The sequence below is a fragment of the Vanessa tameamea genome, chromosome 4, assembly GCF_037043105.1.
Source record: "Vanessa tameamea isolate UH-Manoa-2023 chromosome 4, ilVanTame1 primary haplotype, whole genome shotgun sequence".
In the NCBI taxonomy this organism is placed as follows: Eukaryota; Metazoa; Arthropoda; class Insecta; order Lepidoptera; family Nymphalidae; genus Vanessa; species Vanessa tameamea.
This window is the reverse complement of record NC_087312.1, coordinates 13,424,839-13,441,145: the sequence shown is the minus strand read 5'-3', so window position 1 is coordinate 13,441,145 and position 16,307 is coordinate 13,424,839. Positions and strand designations below refer to the sequence as shown.

At 33.7% G+C, this 16,307-nt stretch overlaps 1 protein-coding gene across 21 annotated transcripts in view; it reads right to left on the bottom strand.

The window, feature by feature from the left end:
- The window catches only part of Ca-beta (Ca2+-channel-protein-beta-subunit), a 158,655-nt gene that overhangs the window by 32,733 nt on the left and 109,615 nt on the right, over positions 1–16,307 (bottom strand). For 3 of the 21 annotated variants that reach the window (XM_064220681.1, XM_064220678.1, XM_064220674.1), the window contains exon 1: positions 1,368–1,613. The exons of the other annotated variants lie outside the window; for them this stretch is intronic. Coding sequence is in view for 1 of the 3 variants with exons in the window: in XM_064220674.1 (XP_064076744.1) it covers positions 1,368–1,412 (45 nt within the window). In the remaining 2 variants the exon portion in view is untranslated. Of the gene's footprint in view, positions 1–1,367; positions 1,614–16,307 lie in introns of those variants that run through there. 21 annotated transcript variants of the gene reach the window in all.

Here is a 16,307-nt window from a genome sequence, read left to right as displayed (position 1 = left end):
TTCTGTAGTGTACAACTGTACAGCAATAAAAAATGATTATTTTAATTTTTTTATGTAATAGGTTGGCGGACCGGCAATGGGCCTTCTGATGTTGATGAAGACGTTACCACCGCCCATAGACAATGGCGTTGTCAGAAATATTAATCATTTCTTTCATCGCGAATGCGCCACTAACTCTTGGTACTATTTTGTAATGTCCCTTGCACCTGTAGTTACACTGGCTCACTCACCGTTCAAAACGGAACACAACAACACTAATTATTGTTGCTTACCAGCAGAACACCTGACGAGTGGGTGACACCTACGCAGACGGCCTTGCACAAAACCCCACCGCCTATAAATCTTTTATTCATATGTGTAAATAATACACAAATTTAATACTGCTTTTTGTGTCTATGTATTTCATGTATCAATCGTCTGATTGTGTTGAAGTTAAATTTAAATGACATTGTAACCCATGCTGACCTTTATCGTATGTAATGAAATGGGTTGATAAAAAAAAATTAATGTCTTTACTCCTATACCAGACATGGGCCAATGCATACCAACAGGAAAACGCAAGACAACTTTTAAACTAATATTTTAGTAGTAGAAATTTAAGTTAAGTTTCTCATGAATGTTTTAATAACATTTTTTTTATAGCATATCTTGGCGGATGTTCTAATAGATCTGATTGACAGCCACCTTATGATAAGTGGTCTAAGACATTGACACTGTAAACAAAACTTCAATCGATAAAGCGCCACTAACTTTGGGAACTGAGATGCTGGCACTTGCACTTAAATTTACACTGGTTTACTAATCGTTCAAAACGGAACTCACTAATACTTAATACCCAGACGAGATTACACAAATACCACTAAGTAGATAAATTTTAAACGCTTTTTTTTTAATACAGATTAAACAGTAAATATTATCTATCTATTAAGTATTTATATTTCATCGTAACAACAATTGCTTAGATATTATGTTTTAAACAATTAAAATACAATTTAATGAAACTTAAAAGTTAAGTCAAAAGATTAAAGGACATGGAACACTAATTTTTTGAATAACAACACAAACAAAGTAATACTCATTATTCCGGTAATTTGATAACGATTATGATTAAACATTGTTTTTATAAAAAGCGTGTGTGTGTGTGTATTTTAAATAAAAGTAGGCTAATATATTTTGGAGACAAAATTGACATCTGTCAAAACAAAATGTCAAATACGGTTATAACATGAATCAACAGCAGGTGCCACATTCGACTGTTAATATATCAATTCATATAAAAGACGCTTTTTAACCCAGATCTAAGCCACCAAAAAGTACCATAACCTAAAAGATGGCAACAAAACTTAAGTGTATTTAATAAAGCGTACCCGTCTCTTGCCGACCCTGTACCGCTGACGTCTGAAGTGATCCATCTTCAAGCCTTCGTCATAACACGCACATCTCACTGTTTAGTTCACTATCACGGTAATCTAGTACTATAGGGTATTAAGAACACTGCATTGTAGTTTTGGTTAGTTCGTCTGGCGAGTACGCGCGCCGAGCACTCGACTGATGCTAAAAATACACACTCACTGGGATCGCCGTTCCGTTTCGTTACGTTACCACGGTAGGTGTACATTGAGGGCTTGATGTGATGACTGAGATACTTGTCAGATCGCTGCGTTAGGCATTGGATGGACTTTGATCTATCTTGATATGGATTCGGTCGAATGTGTTTATAATATTTTTTTAATTTTTATTCCTGTTTCACTTCAATTTTATTAAATTAATTTATGTGTATTTTTTTTCAAGGATTTCTAAATAATTTCAACTTTATACATTTTTTGTAGGGAAAACTAATCCAAAATGTGCAAAATATAATATTTGTAATACAAAAAAATATAGGAATGTTGGTTGAAGTGGAATAACATCACACTGAAAGTGTTCAATGTACACCGAACCACTGTAATAACCGTTTCAATTAACTGATACAAAAGTCTGGGTACCATCCAGCAATAATATATTTGCGTTCGTCTAACTCTTATAATTAACGAAATAAGAGTCATTTCTCTTAGTTACATGGTGCATCAAGTTGGTGTCGGTGAAGCCAGGAGTTCCGCCTAACCCGACATTGATGTGTCAGGTCCTTGAATGCTAATGCCATATTCGATAATTAGTAATCTACTTTTTTTTTAATTGTTAAAAGGATATTTTACTTTAGTATAGAAATTTTCTAAACATTCTTAAGTATTATTCTAAGTTTAGTGCTTTATGTTCATAAGAAGTTTTTGTTTTGTCATAATTAAATAGCTATTTAAAAAAAAAGCTCATTCGGAATGTATTAATGAACACACGAATCATGAATCAAAAATCATAATTGAAAATGCACTAACATGATGTATTGTACAGTTGTAATGTTTTATGACAAAATAAAATCCTTTTTTTTTAAACAAAATTCACAATGATTATACATAATGCAATTTTTTTATTTTCCTTCCATATAATAAAAACAACGTTAAAACAGTGTCACCTGTCGGAACAAGTACAAACTATAGAGTTACACTAGTAGACGAGTGTTAAGAAACAGATACCGAAATACAACGCTAGATGGCTCTTCTTTGTAGTTAACAGATGCTATAATAGATGGCAGCACATGGTAGATTTCATATCAAAAAATATTATTCCTTAATTAACTAATATTTATTATAACAGTCAATACACAAGATACGTAATATCTTAGTTCCTATTGTTTTTGCTGTATATACTAATTGAGTAATGTTTTTATTAAATTATAATTTTTTTTTAAGCAAAACATTTCCTACGCAATGTTCTTAAAATCAAAGTAGGTAAATTATACATAGATATATTACATAACGAAACACTATAATAAAATCATCGTTTTGATTAATTCACTCGACGATTATGAATGAAATATCATTGTTACAAATATCTAGTTTAAACTGGCTATCGGCCAGACACGTGAAAGAATCGCCCAACGTGTAGAGCGTCATTAATATCAGAGAATTAAGTAAAATACGCGAATTTTGTGACTCAGAGAATATAAAACTTTTTGTTTTTAAAGAGGTGTGAAGTAATGTTACAAAATCTTATGATCTTTTTTTAGAGCTATGATAAAAACATCAAATACACATTTACTTGTCGAGACGGATGTGTTGATTAAAAAACTAGGATCTCAAGATACCTTCTCGGTTTCAAACAAGTGAGAGAGGACATCCAGTAGCGTCCATTTCTGACACATTATTTTCTGCCTCTCTGCGTAGAGCCTTGGTTTTGGTTCTGTTCTACATATATTGATGGGTTGCGGGTGTTTACAATAGTTATTATTGGTTGGGTTGAATGCCTCGTTGGCCTATTGGACGAATATATGTGGCCACAGATCCCGAGTTCTTGGGTTGATACACCAGGTCGGGCCGATAAAAAAATTATTGGGTTGTTCTATTGAAAAAAATCCCGAAGAAAGTGTGTACACTCCCATGCCTCGGAAAGCACGTAAAGGTCCTGCGCCTGGACTATTTCCGGTCGTGTGCAATTAGCTGACACGTGAACTTACGAGCGTGGGGGAATAGAGATTGCACCTGTATTTGGACAAACACTTGTGTATTATAATATTTCCTGCGTAGTTGGTTTTTTCCTTGAGATTCGCCGTCGCGGCTGAAATCGGTGAGGACAACATCATCATACATGGTACCAATGTATAATAAGTAACAGTAGGTGGCGTGTTAGTCGTATGGTAAAATTGGGTAAGAAATAATTTTGCGTCTACTTTATTTTAATACATAACCTTAAACTTTGGCCAACAATTTCCAACAAGATATCATTCAAGCGCATCGAAGCAATTGCGCAAGCGAAGCTATTGTTAGCTGGCATTTTGTAACATTTTACATAATAGTAAAGAATAATATAGATGTACAAAATTAGAAAAACAATGACGAAAAGATCTAATATGTTATATTAGGGATTCGAGGTTGTTCGATATTCGGACTAACAAATGGACAATCTGTCAGTGGTCATCACCGCTCATAGAAATTGGCACTTTAATTATTATTAATTATTACTTCACTACGCCAATTATACGCCACCATGGGAACAAAGATGTTATGGCCCTTGTGCCTTTAATCATACTGGCACAAAAACACTATGCATCGCAGCGTTGGTACCAATTCAGACCAACTTTACACCAAGTCAACTCACCTATTATAATCTATCACGACCTAATAATTTTTATTGGCCAACCAGAATTTGAACTAAGGATCCGGATTCTTTTTTGTATTTATTTATTATTCATAAACCAGCCGTGTGTGGGATATCCCAGTGAAGATGCTGGAGCCGTCGTTTTTGGCTGTGCGTTGTATGTTAGTCAGATAGTTTTGTATTTTATATGGTAGATATTAATTAGTCTAGATTACACTTATTAAATATCAATATACTGCGAACACAATGAGAAAAACTGCTAAAGTTTGAAGATATTCACTCATTCCGTATGTATGTTATATATATGTTATATATCCTTTTTTCTATTTTGAAATATACATGTATTTATATTATTGTTTGTATATTATGATGTTTATAATTATATTATTTATTCGTGTCTCAAATAAACAATTTTTAATCTTATAACTACCAATATAAGTCTATTTTAATATAAGTACGTATGTACCATTTTAAAGCTTAGAATACACACTCAGTATACACGTGGAGATTGGCAGGGAGGCAGACAGATTCAATTTACCGGTGAGGCTTATTACGGTTTGGCGGTTTGATAATTGAGTGAGCCAATATAATTATAGATATTCTTTCGCCAGTTCGAACAACTTATTTCCGGTTGTAGATTTTTGTCAATCAATGAACAATTGTAACTGTTCTATATTGAATAAATATTTTAAATTTGACTTCTAGACACTGGAGACATGACAGTTAAGATCCCATATAATACCGTTAATCCCATATAACCCTATAACATATACGATTAGTGGTTATAAGTGCATTGGCATTGGAAGGAATAGTTTTCATTTGTTGCGGTGGTTGCGTCATGGGTAAAGAAAGGCATACTCTTATTGTCAGATGGCCTTTTTGCTAGACTACCTTCCTAAGATCTCTATATAGTTTAATACAAAGTCGCTTTCCACCTTCTGTACTCTTAGATAGGTTAAACTATACAACCAATTTTAATGCGGCTATCATCAATAAACAGAATGATTCAAGAAGAAGGTACTATGTATAGGTAATATCAAATATCTATAATACTACATATTATAGTAGAGAAAACCCGACATGCCAACTTTCCTGTCCGGAAATAAACACGAATTATTTTTATATTTGCTCTCCAATCCAAAAGTTGCATATAGACCCTTATGTTACCCGGAAGTCTGGACGGGTTAGTAGTTATTAAATAAAACCATTTTCCTCGTCCCCGTGGACATTATTGTCACCCCCCACGCCCGTTGTGGTCGAAGTTTGACCTTTTATGGGGAGATAATACTTATTCATTAAAAACAGACTGCTAGTTTTATTTATGTCAGAAAAATTATAAAATAAAAATAAACAGACAGTGAAACAATTATAAAAGTACATAATATTTATTATAATTTGTATTCACTTTTGCGAAAATATTTTCCGGAAAATATTTAATTCCTTATTAATGCTTATTTTCGTAATTAAATTCGAACTAATGTTCACGTTAATGAAGATAGTTTTGTTGAAATTTAATTATAGTTTATTATGTTGTAGGTCGAGGTGGCCCAGTGGCTCACACGTGAAACTCACCCGGGTGGTTAGCGGTGGTGCTGACCCGCATTCTGTTACACTACAGATTTCATGTTTGGCGGTGTAGGGAAACATCGTGAGGAATCTTCATGTGGCGGATGTAAATTTATAACCATGTTTATTGAATTGGAGCAGCGACCACTACAGAAGATCTCTTAAAAATATTTTTTGGGAGAGGGGATAGCATCTCCACTGCTTTCAAAAGAGTGCTTGTGTGCTTAAGAAGTGGCTGAGCAGGTCTTTATAGGTTGTTACTATTGGGTATGTTGTTGGTGCCTTGTCTAGATGTCAAGCCGCAATGGTGAGCTTTGAGCCTTGACTTCTTGGGGTTTAATTTTGTTGCAAATTGTAAATATAAAAATAAATTTAATAACGACAGTTATAGAATATATTTTAATGAATACTGATAAAAATAATGGCATATTCGTATTTTAACTTCAAGAAAATACACTAAATCCATAAATACTCTTCGATAAAGAACTATTAGCAAAGATAAAAAGGGAAACTTAAAACTGCTTTACAATTCAGTCCATTAAAGTCGGAAAGTAAGAACCGCTGAAGCTTCACAGACGGACATTCCCTCCACTTATAATTATTGCCCTGAAATAGACGGTGTCGTTCACCCGGCGACATATTTGGTTAACTACGATATATAAGTAACACTTACATTTATCTTGCTGTTCATTAGTTTAATGGACAATGAACTCTATATATTCACGAGAGGGTTTAATTTAGAATGATCATATTAATATCCCTTTATGTTAAATCTGAATAGAATTACCGGGAAAATTATTAAGATAAAACTTGGTATAATTTCTTCATATTATTTGTAATAACGCTACACAATGAAGGATTCATTATTTCCATTTGTCGTATACTATTTAATGCCTCTTTAATTGTATACACAACAGCATGACTCGTGCGCTATTATATCTTGTTTTATTTATTATATATAAAATGTTTTAACTAATTTAAATAATGTAAACAGACGTATCGATGATATGGTGTCGGACGAAACTTTTATTGTTTTGTTTTTTAAGTCATATAGGTAGGCAGACTGGCAACCTGATAGTAAATAGTCACTACTGCCCATAGTTAGTACTGTAGTATATGTTAATAGTTTCTCATATTAGAGTTAAGATGTTATGTCCCTTGTGCCTCTATACATTGAATCACTCACCCTTCGAACCGATACATAACAATAGCCAATCAGCAATACTGAGTAGTATTCCTGTTTGGCGGTAGAATACATGAATGGGTGATACCTACCTACCGGAAGTATTTGCTTGGCGAATATAACAAAGAGTAACAAGCTATTTGTTATGAATATGTTGATAAGGATCACACCAAAAACTTCTTTATCTTAAAGTTCAGCTCAAAAAAAAAATATTAAAAAAAACTAGTTACAACTTGGGACTAAGATACAGAAGCGAAATATCACTGATTTTCTCATCACAATATCTCCGAAACTACACGCACGTGCTTGAAATATAAGAAGTCATATAAAATCTTTTATATATGGAATAGGTTTATAAACAATGTGCATTCGACAGCTTCAAAATCTACTCGATATCAAAATTCCGATGGGAAACGCTTTTGAGAAACGAATTAGCAATTGATATGTCGATGAGCTTGATGCGTAACAATAATTAAAGTATATTATGTCAGTGTTACCTGGGAGGTAAGTGTCCAAATTATATTTTTTTGAATTCTAAAATTATAAGTTAGCGAAAGTTACTCCTACCATCTCGCTGTTTGTCTGTGTGTCTCTCTGTTACATTTTCACGTCAAAAGTACAAAAACGAATTTGATGAAAATTGGTATGAAGCTGCTTGAAACCAAAGGACACAGGCAAATTTTATACCTAACACCTAACGACCAAACCCTCAAACGCGAGTGAAGCCGCAGGCGACAATTAAATTCCCCAGTGGCTAGTACTCTAGAATAATCTTAATCTAAAGTTCACCAGGCAATCACTGAATATTTAGGATTAACTTGCATATTTTTTACTTAAAATTGATCTTATGCTCGCCGATGAAGAAAAAAATCGAGAAACCTTCAAATCGACACCTAAAGCAGCCTCACATCATACAATGTGTAGTAGGCCCTATAATAAGTACATATTATTGCATAACAAATGGAAATGCCGTCTCAATGCCAGTGCAGATTGCTAGTGTGTGTATCGTCGTATAAGATTTACGTCTTTACTGGAAAAGCTAGTTTTACAGCCAATAACAGAAAACAAATATTAACTCCTTGTTTTCATTCAGCGACTAACGAACTCACCAAAGTTTGTTCATCCACCGAACTAAAAAAATATAAAACCTGTCGCATCTGTGACAAGTTTGTCGGCTAATTGTAGATGGCGCTAATGACGGCGCGTGCACCGGCGCACGAGGGTGTCGGTAGAAATAAGTGGAAACTTACGCTTCCTGAGTGCGCGTGCGCACAGAACAGTGAACGCAGATAAAAGGGGGTAATCGTAGTAAATTTTATTTTGCGCATAAATATTATCGATATAAGTACACGCCTATTTTAAAAATGCAGTTTTAATTATTGTCTATGGTTATGTAAAAGTAGGTAAATAGTAATTAATACTAGTATATATATATAATAGTAATTAATGATAGGTAAAAGCTAGACTATTTAAAGTATTTATTGTAGCTTAGACAGTAATTGTGTAATTAGTTATTACTTACAGTCCAATGCTGTAATAATTAACCTCACTCGTGAAATGTTCACATTCTGATATTGCACGCATTCGATCGTGTTTTGCAGTGACTTTATAGTTTCTTCTTACAGAATACGTCTACCGTATATTATTAAAGAAATAGATTAAGTACTGATTTTCTTTTCAGTTCTTCCCGGTAGTATGTACGGGTGGTAGTTTAAATTATCTTTTAAATTTTTTAACGTGCACGAGCGCGTTAAGTATGTACGTACCTACTTCTAATCTGTATTTTAAAAATATACAAAACTTGCTCTGTTTTCTTTCAATTTCATTCAGAAGAATCACTAATGAAAAAACTTATAGACTGAGAGTCAGTGATTGGCAGACTTACGGTATAGTAGCAAACTCCATATTACTGCCAGGTATGGAGGTTCACTATTCCCATCGACGGTTCCTTTGAGCACGCCAAGGAGTCGAAAAGCTTATAAATTGACTTTCAAAACGTGATCGCAGCATGTCTGCCATTTTGATATCTTAAAATATATTAGAAAAAAATTATGGCAGACACTTACTCCGGTTCCTACTATATTTTTTATAATTTCAAAGGTATCTAAATTTGATACAAATTTACGTAATTTCAGCAAAGCCTATATTTAAATTAAAATAAATGTTAGCAACGTCCGATAGTTTATTTCTTATTTTTAAATATTATGGTTTATTAATTAACAATATATTGTTTCATAGTCAATACCTACAACCTACGCGTTAGTCTATGCCGGGCACACGACACGGGGGCCGTCGTCTCTATTTCCGTACCATTGCAATAACAGTACCGATGGTATTTTTATTATGCCCGCCGGTTTTATTTCAGTTACAATTTGACAAAATAAAAATAAGGAGGCCCGAGTGGCGGCGTAATGTGACACGTCCTAGTGATGTCTACATTATTAGTCGATATTATCCTCTCGATATTTTTTATAAGGTGCTTTATCAAATATTTATGTATGTATATTTATTTTTTTTATTATTTAATTTACAACATTCACAGGCTCACAGTTGCCGGTGCCTTTTTTTACATTTTACTTTTATAAATTTTGGCGTTATTTTATATTTTTACTGAACATCAGCAGATCTTCGCTGGACTTCAAGCTTGTCGTTTTCTATGTATGTATATATAAATGTATATTGATGAGATGGCTCAGTGGTTAGAGCGCGTGCATTTTGATCGATGATCACGGGTTCAAGCCCAGGCAAGCACCACTAAATTTACATGTGCTTAATTTGTGTTTATTAATTTATCTCGTGCTCGACGGTGAAGGAAAACACAGTGAGGAAACCTTCATGAGTCTGATTTCAATTAAATTCTGCCACATGTGTATCCACTAACCCGCACTGGAGCAGCGTGGTGGAGTAGTCTTCAAACATTCTCCTCAAAACCCCTACAGGGTTAAGGCTTCTCACTTTTGGGCATTTACAGGCTGCTACGTTAAATATATTTTTATATTATTAAACTTTTATTAGTATATATATATATTAATAAAAGTTTTTAAGATTAATACGATGATAAGATTCATATTTATGCAATTATTTTTGGGTTTAAACGAAAGACAGTTTGTCTTGCCTTCTAGAAGAAATAAAAGTTTAGCTATGGCAAATAAACCGCCTGAAACTTTAAGCATAAAAAAGCACTTAAACTCAAAATTCTCTTCCAACTATCATAGCCAGAAATGTTACTAGAACTTATGATAGTTATGTATGTATAATTATATATACATTTACAATCACTTGTAGTATATTATAATACTTCATATGTAAATAATAAATAAATATTAAAAATATCGATGTATCGAAAACTCTACATCATTACTCCGACCATCCACGAGTAAGCCCTCATGCATCGCTGCATTATTTACAAACATCATCCAACCATTCCGTAGGAAGCCGTCAATGTATTTAAAATACATTTAAAGACATATAGCCTTTAATGAGAGTGCATTCAACTCACCATATTTAAAATGTAGTGCGTTTCGGGAAATAGACAGCATTTCCGTGTCTAAACACTTTGAGAGTATGTAAGTTTGGAAAGGGTAATATATTTAAAACGACCAATTAAATTATATGTTTGATTCTCGCTTCCCTGTTTGAATTAGTGATTAAAAGATAGCTTAATTAATATGAACTTTAGAATTTTGACGTTTTTCTCCTTAAATACTTGGTAGTAGGGCTTTGTGCAAGCCCGTCTTTGTGGGTACCCACTCATCAGGTATTATACCGCCAAACAGCAGTACTCAGTATTGTTGTGTTCCGGTTTGAGGGGTGAGTGAGCCAGTGTAACTACAGGCACAAGGGATATCATATTAGTTAGTTCCCAAGTTTGGTGACGCATTGGCGTTGTAAGGAATGGTTAATATTTTTTACAGCACTATTGTCTACGGACGGTGGTGATAACTTACCATAAAGTGGCCCATTTGCTCGTCCACCAAATTACATCATGAAAAAATGGCCGATTTGTAAAATATTTATATGGCACATTGTCATTACCATCTACGGCTTAATGCTTGTAAGACTTGCTGGGTACCACCCACACACCAGTTCTCATACCGACGAACATTTATTACGGGTGTCATGACTTTTTTCTGAATTGATTAACTTTAGTACCAATCTATATTATCGTAGTGGAACAAGCTCTACATATCGTCAATAATTTTCTACCATTTAAATTACAAAATTTGTCAGTAAAGTACCCTTATTTTTATATATCCTGCCTAGAAATCAACAATTACTAAGACCACAATTTTTATATTTAATACAATCTTGTATTGTTTAATATGCCTTGTTTATCAAGATCCGTACGAAAGACTGGTATTTAAGTATTTAGTGACTTTGCTAAGTCGGAAACTAGATGTTATTAGTTTACCTTTCCTCCTCGTGTCTATACAATGATTATCAAAAATATCTATATTATCCTGATTAAAGGGCAATTAAATTAAAAAAAATATGTCTCACCGCTACTTCGCAAAACAATTTTTCAGCGATTTAATGACTTATATTTCTCTTCGGTGTAATAGCGTGTTCCTCAACATTCAACGCGCCTGTAAAACGCCTGAACGCGTGGTACTTTCGTTTATAGCGATAATAAAAATTAACAACAGGTTAGCGATGTTCGTCGAATTGAGCGGTCGTCTTTATAGTTTTAAAGTGCGGTTTAAATACACGAAATGTTGTTTTAATATGATAATTTTACCCATGTAACGTCTTATTAGGTGCTATTATTGTGAACCTTATTATAAAATAAATATAAATCCGTTTATTTATACTCTCTCGACCAACCATAAAGTAAATAACGTAAAAATCTTGACTTAACTTGGGTATATCTTCTAAAAGGACAGCTTGACGTTTTGCCATTACTATCTAGTCAGATTCTATATAATAATACTCATATTCGTAGCACAACTTGAAATCAATCGAATAGATTAGTATGATGAGCTATATATGTAACTATCTAGATCAACATAGTATGGCCTATATATATATATATATTTAATAAGCGATCGAACTGCCAGTAACATTACACCGTACATACCTTAAACTAATGTAATATATCAATTATAACCATCGACATAATTGCAGGTGTTCGTATTAATATCCGATGTTGTTCTACGCAATGTCTTAACAAAAATAATTCCTATCATTTTTACCTCTAATGTGCGAAAGAGATAACAGTATCAGTTGAGACAAATTAGGTCATCATCACCGACGACACCAAGTCACAGTTTTATCAAACGCACAGATAACAAAAACACTTAATACAGGATCAGTATTACGATGGTACAATAATTCATTTACAGTTTCTGTTCGCGTGAAGTTATAACACGCGAGGTAGACTCCACACAAGTTATTTCACTGTTTCCTCTGAATAATTACCAGACATCAGCAAATCGGTAACGTTTGGGTTGGGGTGTTGCTTGTATCGAATGAGTCACATTAAAACTGAATTGCCGTAAATGATAGATGTTATGGACGTTTAGCATGTAACCTAATAAACTATGTAAAACTCAATGAAATATATCGTTCTTAAGGGTATTTTGGTTCACTCTCTAAATTATAGTCGACTAATGGTAATGGTTAATTATTTTATTTCAAGTTCTAGTTGAATATTGTATCTGGGTTAAAAGTATAAAAGTAGAGAATTTTAACAGATGTTGGAATATGTCGTATGTCATTTTGGTAAAATGTTGGTTTATTATTTAGGTCTGCCCTATAGTATCGTTTATCTGTAAAAGAAAATTTATAATGGATAGTGAATACTGAACGATTTAGGAATAATAATTCTTAATTGTAACGTGTTGGTCGAAGTTCATTATTAACAGCGTTTATACGATTTAACGTGTTAGTATGTTCGGGTCTAATTCAAAACAGAACTTTAAAACAATGCCATTCAAAACAGTTTGCTTAATACGACTAAGTCATCTTAAATGCGAAATAAATCAATAACTTATTACGAAAATTTAATAGTAGAAATATAAATCTCCCAAAAATTGTAATTTTTTAGTGAGAAAACCGATTTGGAATTTTAATTAACAAGCTACGAAATTTAAACTCAGCCAGTCAGTATGCCACAGAGAACTTTATACATACTTCTGAAACATGCACGTTACTTCAGGATATCTTGACAACGCAGAGATTGCTTTTATTTAAGCCGCTGATTAGTCTACGTGTTTTTTTCTGTCATTTCTACCAATCACATTTCAGGAGTGTTTTTAAAACCAATTTCAAATTTAGAACACGTTCTCTCCAAAAACTTTTGAACGGTTTATATTTGTTAATAAATCAGAATGCGTAAATAAACGAGTCAAAAGGTGAGACTTATCTATTTTATTTCTCGTCTGTCAGGTGTGGGACTGAGTCTTGCACGCACTTGCTCCAGATCCGTTTACACGTTCAAGTTACTGCCGTTCTAGTGGAATAGGTAGTATTATTATTATTTTTAATTTATTAATAAAATAAAGTGAGATATTGAAGCTATACGTGGTGTTTAATGTCCTGTTTTTTTTGAGATCGCTATATAGCGATAACCTCGCCAAAATTGCAAGCTACTTTTATTTAGGCTGTATCCATGTTTTATTTATTTTTTAGTCATGTACAATTAAGTATAATGTTATGTATAAAATACTTTATAAGGGAAGACAAAGACAGCGAAACTTGTTATTCTATGTAAACGTTATGGGTTATAGCAGCCGGTTATTTAGTTTTAAGTAAAAAATAATAAATAGATAATCTTAAGCGTTTCAATAATTCCAGTCACTTAATGTTGTTAAACCGTTCGTCCAGTCACTCGACCAATTTGAAGTAACAAAGGGCGAACACAGTCGAACTAAGTCGTGCAATTATCACAACACGCGAGGCGCCGACGTCGCGGCGTACCCCTCACGTACCCCTCACGTACCCCTCACGTACCCCTACACGTACCACGAACACGTACCACGCACTGGTGTTAAAGATTACTATTGATTAACGTTACTCGTGTTTACGATCATAATGGCGATAACGTCTGAGCCGTCGAAAAACATGTTATTAAAGCGTTTATTTTTATTTTACATGATAAAAATGCGTGGATTTTGTACTTATTGACTTTCAGACAGGATTTGTTGTATAAATTTAAGTGTATTTGATTGATATGACTTTGTATTGCAAATGACATTGCAAACTGAATTGCTTCTTCTTATCGGTTGCATCGAGATTTCGGTCTGGTAGTAAACTAGATCTACGAGGCAGTTGCAAATACGTGTCTAATAACAATCACGAACACACATTGAGAGACACCCTTGAATGAAAGTGAAAAGTGAGATTTGTCACAATAACACACAATTACAGCTTAAAATCATCCAAAGAGTATATTTATAAAACTGATCATTACGTACTTATGATTCAAATTTCGTCTGAATAGTACCGGACATTCCGTTAAAGCAGTGTCGGGTGCTGTGATATAAATAATTCATTCGTAATTATATGAAAAAGTGGGATGAACTGTATGTGAAATGACATATGCAAAAGAATAACAAGAGGTGGGAAGAATGAAAGATTAAACCAGCAACTTTATTATTATTTGCCAGGCTGTATATTCTACTGCCAAACAGTAATACATATGTACATGTTAAAGTATTATTCTGTTGAGATTTGAAGGGTAAGTGAGCCAGTAGTTATGGGCACAAGGGACTTAATATCTCTCAGGGTCAGTTCTCAAGATCAGTGACGCATTGGTTACGTAAAAAATGCTTAAAATTTCATACGGCGACTATGGCTACGGGAAGTGATCACTCACCATCATATGGCCCATTCGCCCATCCCCATATCTATGCTATAAAAAACGCCTAGGTTGAAAAACAGGCTGGCCTATTCAAAAACTAACTACATAATTTATTTAATCACTTTCCCCGGTGTTGACGCATGTGTGTAACAATTCGCTGAATTCTTACGAGGAAATAATTTGACGTCACTCGATGAGATTGTTACTCAACGTATTATTTTTACGTTCGTTGTGACAACACTTCTCTCGAATGTTTACGGATATTTCGAAACGTAATACTTTAGTTTCTTTGTTTATATTAAAACTGTTCTTAATTGATCGTGAGATAAAGGATAAATTACTTGGCGGTAAGCCTTTATGGAAGCCTATCTGAATATTTACAACCCAAAACATATTCTACCGCCTAACAGCGATACTTCGTATTGTTGTGTTGATTGAGTAAGCCAGTGTTATAATAGTCATGTGTTAGATTCCAAAGTTGGCGGTGCATTGGCAATGTAAAGAATGCTTAATGTTTCTTAAAGCACCAATGTCTATGGGTAGTGGTGACCACTTATCATCAGAGGGCCAAATCCGTCTCGCTATCCATATTTAAAAAAAAATGTGGTTATTTGCTCAAAATAATAATGTGTAGTACATTTACATTTTACCCACTGGGTCTTTGAATTTTTGAATGAATATTTTTTGCGAAATATTTATTTAAACAAAACTATATTTGTAACATAAAGTATCAAAACTATGACAACGGCTTAAACGTCCAGTAGCCCCGCAAGAGGTAAAGCGACGAATACCAAATACATTTATTACTTAGCACATTTAAACAATTGCGCGGACGACATCTCATCTCTACATCCAATAATTTAACTTAAAAAATCGAAATGTTAGTTTAAGCGCCAACAAGTAAATAAAAAAATGCAATTGAAGCCATACTAGTTAAAGAGCATTGTTGTGGAGCGATTAAAAAACTGGTTATTGGGTACACAAACACCCTATAAATGTAAACTAAGTTAAAAAGTAACAAACAGCTCTTAAATATTTTATAAATAATACTTTCTGTTACGGAGAAGCTTGGAGCTCAAACCAGTTCGCTATCTCACTATAGGTTGATGGTTTCACACGTGAAAATTAACCTGAGTCATGGAGGTAACAATATTTTCTGCCCAACACCAATTACGAAATAATATAAATTAAATATTTGAAAACTAAACCCGTGTTCTTCAATTAAAATATGCGTTTTATAGACTGAGCATCTCGGTTATTGTGTGATATTTCTAACTCTATCACAAAAATATATAATATATAAGGTATGTAATGGAGACAATTAAAACAAATGGAAATAGGTTTCTGAAAATAGTTCGTCTATGGGACGTGATTCAGCGCGAGGGCTGTAGATTACAGGGCGAAAATAACATGTTCGGCGACGCGCGCGAGTAATCCTAACCATAATATAAACTAAGGATTCAATTCAGACTTGATAATGCAGTTGTTTATCGCTTTCCAATAGCACAGCGCTCAACTGCCTTGCGATTTTATATTCTTAGGTTCGAACTCGAATCGTTTGATGTT